At 40.1% G+C, this 9,066-nt stretch overlaps 1 protein-coding gene across 1 annotated transcript; it reads right to left on the reverse strand.

Moving 5' to 3' along the window:
- Nucleotides 1-3,995: 3,995 nt before the first annotated feature.
- Nucleotides 3,996-4,651, reverse strand: LOC139477327 (A disintegrin and metalloproteinase with thrombospondin motifs 20-like). Its single transcript, XM_071259879.1, has one exon. The coding sequence runs from the start codon at nt 4,649-4,651 to the stop codon at nt 4,031-4,033; it is 621 nt and encodes a 206-aa protein (XP_071115980.1). The 3' UTR covers nt 3,996-4,030.
- Between the last annotated feature and the right edge of the window lie 4,415 nt (nt 4,652-9,066).

The following is a 9,066-nucleotide window of genomic DNA, read 5'->3' on the forward strand; positions in this document are numbered from 1 at the left end:
TTTCACAGTATGTCCGTTAACGTTGCAGGAGAGCCCAAAGTGATGCAGGTTCTAGGCGTTTACCACATTTGTGGGATAAGACTACTCTCATTGTGCCATGGGACAGTTACTTCGTAGCATTAAACATCCATGACACAGTTCTAAAATAAAATCTACTTTCTCTAATCACTTTGGTTGGTTTGCTGTTTTACGCCCCTCTCAGCAATATACCAGCTATATGACGGCGGTCTGTAAATAAACGAGGCTGGACCAGACAATCCAATGATTGACATCATGAACATCGATCGACGCGAATGGGATCGATGACATGCATCAACCAAGTCAGCCAGCCTGACTAACCGATCCCGTGAGTCGCTTTTTACGACAAGCATAGTCGCCTTTAACGGGAAGCATGGGTTGCTGAAGACCTATTCTACACCGGATCTTGACGGGTCTCTCTAATCACGGATGGTCCTTGACCAGTCGCCTAGGATACGGCAACTTGGATACCTTGTCACGTCAGAATCCGATCATAGATGGTACGAATCCTAGAGTTTGCACCATACCCGTGCAAATGGATTTCCAGGAGCTGCGTCACTTGGGCTCTCTTCCCAAGTTGAGCTGACACGCCCTGATACAACTGAAAGACTGAAAGAAAGTTCACATAGTGTTGAACCCAAGTACCTAAGGAATTCCCACAAAGTCAGCTGTCTATACGTGTCTGAAACGCCGTGATATAAAAAGGAAAGACTGAAAGTTACTCTCAACTCACTTAACTCGCACTAAGCCACCCGCTTATACGTGTCTGACAAGCCCTGATATAACTGAAAATTTAAAAAAATTCAATCCTAAAGATGTGTTTAGAATTTTATTTTGTATCATAGCCATACAACCCTTTGCAATTCTAAAGGACACAGTAAAATAGTTAGAGTGGTATGTCTAACATAGCAACGAGTTTCTTAAGTTCAACAATTCAAGGATAAAAGATAAAAACGGTACTGCAAACACGGAAACGTCTATAGAATTCAAATGTCAAATACATTCTATATCAAATATAAGTGGCAACATATACGATACAGGCTCAAACAGTTCTGCATAAATAATTATAAACTGTAATGATATCATATACACTCAAAATATGCATATGTACAGAAACGCAAAAGAAACGTCATCATGGATAGATATATGAGAACCCTTATTTGTCCAAACATACTTTGAGACATTTTGAAAAGATGAAACTTGGCAAAACTGATCATCAAGGTTGAAATTAAAGTGTCAAATGTACTTAAAGTGAAACACAACACTAGTCTCTGAGAAAATGGCATCACAAGTCAGTATCTCGTGTGTCCGCCATGTGCATTGATGACTGCCGTGCAAAATCGATACATTGAATGTATGAGTCGGTTGATGAAGGCCATAGGCACTTGAGCCGAAACTCTAAGGAACGCCTGACTCAGTTCAGCTGCAGTTGTCGGCTATGTCGGACGTCATTCGGCCATCTTTGAATCTTGTCCCACAGGTGCCCAATGGGATTTAAATCGGGACTGAGGGCAGGCCTCTGCATGGTTCTGATGTCATTCTGCTGGAGGAAGTCTCTTGTTGCTCTGGCAACGCGACGTGCCAAATGAGGTATGGCGTGTGGTCTCACGACTTGATCAATGTACCGAGCTGTTGTGACACCATCGCCTCTCCAAGGAATGACGTTCTGGAAGACCACAGGGCCGACCCTCTGTGCAAGACCAATTCCACCCCACACCATGATGCTCGGACCACCCCATGAGTCTCTCTCAATAACAGAAGCATCCGAATAACATTCCCCATGACGTCAACCACTTCTCCTGGTCTTCATAACAATAACTTTCGTTTGAATGTTGTAAACCAGGTAAAGTTTGTCTCTCGATGCAAACAGGCCTCTTGTCTTATCATCAAAGACTATTCTATGAACTCAAAACACTCAAATATTATGCAAACGTATGTGCCCAAATACAAACAGCAATACATATAATCAAGATCCAAAATTCAAAAGACAATAATTACACAAATACTCTTCCAAAACTTACTCGTCTATAGAAAAGAAAATACTCATACATCAAAACGTTTGTTTCTCCGTTTGCTGTTTAACGCTCCACTAAGCATTTCAGTAATCGACTATGGACCAGACAACCTAGTTGGCTCCATGAACATCGATCTACGCAATTGGGACACGATCACATGCATTAACCAAGTCAGTGCGCCTCACCACCCTATTCCGTTAGTCACCTCTTACGACAAGTATGGGTTGCTGAAGGTCATTTCTAACCCAGATCTTCATCAGGTTATATGTCATAACGATGTATGTTATCTGATAAATGCAGCGGTAGAGTCTGATGTGAAATTCTTCCTTACGGGCTCTAACGACCAATCAGACTAATTCCATTTGTCAAGCTGATTGTGGGTATCGAATGAACATAATATACCACACTGTTAATATGATCTACGTGTGTGGACTTCTTTAATGCGTTGTATCAAACACTTAAATAGAGGACTACGATTTGTTAAATGCTTCCTAGACACGGAAAATGTATATACAACCTTGTGTGTAAATATTAAGATAATTGTGCTCCAGTGCAACGTTTCCGTTTGTGGAAGGGGAGACTATGATATTGTTTCATTGACAACACAAATCGGTCACCTGACGAGGTTTTGTCTGTTATCACTATTGAATGAGACAAATGGACAGGACATACTATAAACATTATGAAGAGGCATAAAACATTCAGTACACTAACACTGAAATATTATTAGTTAACAGTATAAAACATCAACATCAGAGAACAACAGATTCCAAAGGCGAAACAGCAGTGCAAATTATGTGAATGGATCACTGAAAATAAGTGAAAACAGCAGGTCTCGCGGAAAGGCAAAGCATGCCCTGCTCTACCGGTAGCACCCACCACTCACACAATTTGCATAAAAAATAAATGCTGCAACATGATGTTATACTATGACAGCAGTTGAATGAATAACTGGGATATGAAGGTTAGAAATTTGATACATAAAAGTGGAATAGATATGTATGGTTAGAGCAACAGATCCCAACAATACCCAGTGTCATTTGTTAAGTCTTTTAAACAAGGATAAACGATTAATATTCCAACGAAATATCCACATCTTTATCTTCATCTACTTTGAGTTTGATTGTTTAATATTCTGTATAATTTGTTTCTGGATGCTAATCCTTGAAAAGTTCATTGACGTTTACGATGTCCAATACACTGTTTGTATGTAAAAACTGGTATATATAAAATTTTCCCCTAAAGAGAAGAATAATGAATTTGTGACCAATGTTATGTGTGAACTTTCACTTGTTTTATCAGTAGCTTTGAAATCTAAGATTTATTATTTTCCAAGAAATTCGCGTGTCATCTCACTTACAAGTTCAAGTTGCAACAGAGAAACTTTTGCTTTGTATCTTTGAAAACACTAAAAGCATGCTGCTTGTAAATGCCAACATGTCTTAACCACTTAAAATCATAGGGATCTTAAAATCATAATTCCTGTCTGAAATGTCATTGCATTCATTTTTAATCATCTAAATTCAAAATGTCCTCTTGCCATGCTCTGACTAGAAACACACACAGAAGACAGCGTTAAACCCAACTCACTCACTGAGTCACGACACACAAGTGCTACGTGATTGAGCACATAAACCATATAAATTGGATTAAATACCATTTTCAACTTTTGTTGACGGGCGACTGAAAGAATAGTATAAATTCAAAACCTAACTGAACTGAAATGGAATACGGTCACTTTTACGATTGACACTGTACTTGTAACCATGATCCAGTGACTGGCAAAACCGAATGTCACAGGGATCAAGATGAATGAAATATCTACCAAATAACATCTGATTGTTAACTTAATGGACGAAGGGTAGGGCATTATTCGAAATTTGTATTTCCTTAAAAGAGTCTATGAATTTTGTCAGTTTTACGGGGCTTGTTTGGAGTAATTTAGATTAATTTACAGTTTACAGAATTAATTAGAGCGTTTACAGTATCAGAATTCGTCAGTTGCACTGGTACCTGTCAGCAGAACTTTCTGATATATTGTCCAACACATTCGGTACCAATGACAATGTACCATTGGGCACACAACCTCCTCCAAACCCGCCGCATTTGATATGAATAACAGCCCCCTCAGCACTCCTTGACAAAGTCTGTATGGCTGATTTGTAGCCTATCAGTTTCCATTGTTGCTCGGGTGAAACAATCCATCCTGTTCCTCGCAGATCCATGGTGAATTCTCCTTTTGCCCCACAAGAACTCACATTGAAATCTTCATGTTTAGCATAACAATCTGTTGCATAGCCATACCTCGGAGGAGTTTGTGAAATGTTTGCATATGTGGTGTCGTCAACAATCACATGCATTGTGACTGGATGAACTCTTATTTTCGAGTACCATACTTCTCCATCGCGCCCTTCACAGGTGGGATACAGATTTGTTTCTCCTTGGCAAACTTGGTTACTCTTATTAGGAAAAATACCATAATTTTTATATGTGAGTGTAAGGTACTCCTTTGGGTTCCCGCTACTCATATTGTGGCAGTAGATGCGAGTTCTGTAGAAGTCGAAGTTAGGCAACCTAATCCAGGTTCTAAAGAAACCCTTTGAAGTGGTTTGCACCATACCAATACCCCTAAACGTCGTGGAGCTTTTGTCCCTATAGACATTTTAAAAGTATTGAAAGTACAATTATACAGTAAAATGCTTTTCTCCAATTCCACAGATTGGCAAGAATTCAGTCACTCACTAACATCATCACAAAATAGAAACAATTAACGCCAGATCCATTAGACTCCCTTTTATCTATCCATTAGAAAAGATGTTCCAGACAGGTGCAAGATGCCAATATCATTCTGCCCTGTTCTTCTGAATGGCACTCTCCAGTTGTCACAGTTAAAAAACGTGATACCTCTTACCGATTTGACGTAGATTATAGACACCTTAATACAGTTACCAAGCCAAAAGTTTTCCCTCTACCACATTTTGAAGATGTCGTTGATGCTGTAGGCGACAGCCATCCCACAAATCTTAGTGTCCTTTAGTGTGCTAGTGGCTTTTGTCAAATACTCTCCATCAAGACACAAAACACAAGTCGGCCTTCATTACATCTGATGGTGTTTTTGAATGGAATCTCCTCCCTTTCGAACTCAAAAATGCTCATTTGTGCAAACCGTTTTAGAAGCACTAACAGAAAGGAATTTGCGTTACATACTAATATATGTGGATGACATCATAACGTTTTTGGAACATTTGAATTATCTCAAAGCAGTATTCTAAAAGATCAAAGAAGCAGGACTCACTAAAAAACCAATCAAATGTAATTTCGCGACAAAACAAGTCACCTACTTCGGTAGTATTTAGCATAGATGGCATCCATCTTTATCATTCGAAATTAGATTCAGTCACACAAGTCCCGTCCCCTAAAAATGTCCATGATGTGCGTCATTACTTTGGTTTGGCCTCGTTTTATCACAAATTTGCACCAAACCTTTCTGGCAATGCCCTCCCTCTTTACAACCTTCTGAAAAAGGACGCGTGTTTTGATTGGTCCAACAATTGCCAACAGGCATTCGAAAGGCTAAAAGAGACAACATACTGACAACCTGTATTACCATTTGTCTTTCATGATGACAACGCCCGAGTTCACCGTGCACGGATCGTCAGTGCTCACCTCCAGCAGCTCAACATCCATAGAATGCCATAGCTAGCAGTGAGCGCAGGCATTTTCCCCAGTGAACACGTCTGGTACATGATCGGGAGACTTGTACATCAACGTCATAGGCCGCCGACCACGTTGGCTAAACTTGGCAAGGAACGACAACATTGGCGGAACAGACACATACAAATCCCCATTTGGAGACTCATATGCAGTATTCCATATCGAGTGAATGAATGTTTGACAAATCGTGGCGTGTTACCATAACAGACAAAAACATTGAAATTTCCAATCTTACTCCTACTGTCCTTCAAGATCGTTTGTGGTCCAAACTTCTGTCATTCTTCACTACCAGTTGTAATGTAGTCCCAATAAGTTCATTTCTATCATACCACTATTACCAGAAACAATTTTGGAAAATGTAAGTATATATATCCGAGTATACCTTACTTTTGATGACCATGATTTGTCAAAAGATGAGCAGTGAAAACATTTCAACATAGATTGTCTGTATGGAACAAACAATCAACATTATTAGCATCAAGTGAGAACATTTTCACATTTGTAAAACGGGAATATCACACAATTTGGTGCTTTAGTTCCAAAACATTGATCAATGTGTTGACCGTGTAGGATATAACGGCAAGAGGGGTCCCTTTCTTTTTTTGTAGTTGTCGATGGATTCGCACTCTCGCTCTTAGGGTATCTCCTGTCTGTCCAGTCTATTTGGCTTTGCATCCAGCAAGCACATTGTATGACATAAATCAAGTTTTTGGAAGCACAAATCATATTTTCACGGACATAGAAAGTTTTTTTCCGTCATTGAATGTACAAGAACAACATTGAAAAACATGAGGACAAGTACCACAATTAGGTCTGTTACACTTTTGTACTGTTTTACATTCTCAATTTCCTTGAGAGAAAGAAGCCCTAGAAAGAATCTGTCAAAATTACGGCTGTGTCTTTTTTTTTTTAATAAGTTTATTTTCTGACATTTTTTGTGTACGTTCTTTACACTCATTTAGAGTATCTCCCGAACATTTCCAAATATTTCCGGGTTTGGGGAATTAAAGGCTGTAACAAAAGGGAGAACACTCTCGTTAGGTATATCTTTAGGTTCTACAAGATCACAACGGTTTGTGATTTAGCATTGTTTATTGCGCATTCTACCATTTTTCTAGGGTAGTTTCTTTCTAGTAGTAAATCCCTCAGTTCTCTGAGTCTACATTGTGCTCGATCTGAATTAGATACTTCGGCGCAGATTCTACATGCTAATGTGTAAGGGACATTGATTTCTGTGTGATGGGATGGACAGGGATTGTAATGAGGTTTTGTTTGTAACCGGTTGGTTTGTAATCAATCTCTTTAAAATCAGATCTTAGTTCTCGCTACCACTAAACAAAGATCTGAGGACATCCCATTACCGGTCACTTCAGACCGAGCTTGCACGAACTTTGACCGACCAATGAAATGACTGACAGGAAGTCCACATTAGCCAGTCAGAAGGCAGCTTTCTCGTGCTTTATGGCACTAATTTTAAATTGGCGACTACGCTTCGAAACACATCATGACAAATGCTCCATAAAAAAATGAAACCTGAACATAAAAGCATTCTGGAATGGCTAATAGATGGTCTAGATTGTATGGATTCAGTCGTTAAGCCCGTAACTTGGATTCAGTCGTTAAGCCCGTAATTTAAATGAGACTAGTTTGTTATATACATCTGTTTCTATGTCAGTATATGTCATGGCAACCTGTCAACAATCAAGTCTGGATGAAGAAAATCAATGACTGAAGGCATAATCCATGATCCCATCATTGCAGAAGGTACACCCGCGAACATCCGGGTTAGAATAGGCCAAGGCTCGCTGACTTGGTTCATGCATGTCATCGATCTCAATTGCGTGGATGCTCATGATGTCATACGCTGGACTGTCTGGTCCAGACTAGATTATTCACAGACCGCTGTGGAATATTGCTGAGTGTGGCGTTAAACAACAAACGAACAAAACATTAACTGTGTGTTGTGTGACTTGTGTTTAGACTTACCGATGGAAAGATATTTGTTTTAAATAATAGCACATGATTTGACATAAGGTTTCAGATACACAGGACCTGACTGGGAGTTGTTTTGTAACATGGTTACACACTAGACAATAACATTTAGCTTTGCCTACAGAACAGCCAACCCTATGTTGCTACATTGCATGTGTTACCATATTATCAATAATGCAAACGTCATGCTCATGTTTCTGTCCCTGATTATTATGGTTGCTATCGTTTTGGTGTTTTATTTGGGAGCATGACTTTCATGCGCATGATATGTTAGTGTGAACAGCATACAACTATTGTTTAGCTTTCGACTGCTCATTAAACACTTACGCAATCTCACGGTTTGCTGAAAATCAACATCTACCCACCGTGGATGTGCTCAAAACAGGAAACGAAGTTTTGAAAAATCAACATCATCTCTTTGGAGACGTTATCTACAGCAGGAAACACTCATGAGTTGCCACTGGCCGGTCGTCCCCGTGTGACTTCTCGTCAACAAGACAACCATATCCGGTTGGTGCATCTATTCAATCGATACCAAAGTGCCACATTAACAAAACGGACAATTTGTGGCTTGACACCAATAAGGGACAGTACCGTACGCAACCGGTTGAGCGAGCACATCGCCTGGCTTGACACCAATAAGGGACAGTACCGTACGCAACCGGTTGAGCGAGCACATCGCCTGGCTTGACACTAATAAGGGACAGTACCGTACGCAACCGGTTGAGCGAGCACAACGCCCGACTTGACACCAATTAGTGACAGTACCGTACGCAACCGGTTGAGCGAGCACATCGCCTAGCTTGACACCAATTAGTGACAGTACCGTACACAACTGGTTGAGCGAGTACAACGCCTGGCTTAACGTCCAGCGATACGCCCAACATGGCCCCTACCTCCAGGCACGCCAAGACATGCACACAGGAGTGGGACAGTATAATAATTGTTGAATTTACAATCCCGATTGATTACTTTCATTGGTCACTCTAGAAATAAATTATTTTTAAACAGCAACGTTAAACAACAAACAAACAAACAACGATGTTCATGCAACATTGCTAGTTTCGACAAGACAAACCAGTGACCACCCAATCCTTTTAGTCGCCTTTTACAACACGATGCATTAGATGCCGGATACCTATTCTAATCCGAAATCTTCTTGTGGGTCATGTCATTGAGCAGAACGATATAATGTCTGTGCATTATTAAAAGCGGCGTTAAACCAAACTTACTCACTCACTAACTCTGTGCATTACTGAAGTGTCATCAGGACTGAAAAAAGTGACAACAAATAGGATGAGTGGACTGAATTTGACATCGCACTCAA

This window comes from Haliotis cracherodii, unplaced genomic scaffold, assembly GCF_022045235.1.
Source record: "Haliotis cracherodii isolate W230 unplaced genomic scaffold, xgHalCrac1.p SCAF_33, whole genome shotgun sequence".
Classification (NCBI taxonomy): domain Eukaryota; kingdom Metazoa; phylum Mollusca; class Gastropoda; order Lepetellida; family Haliotidae; genus Haliotis; species Haliotis cracherodii.

Excerpts from the sequence above, each read along its gene's own strand:
- LOC139477327 (XM_071259879.1), bottom strand. The coding sequence starts at position 4,651 with ATGGTGCAAACCACTTCAAAGGGTTTCTTTAGAACCTGGATTAGGTTG.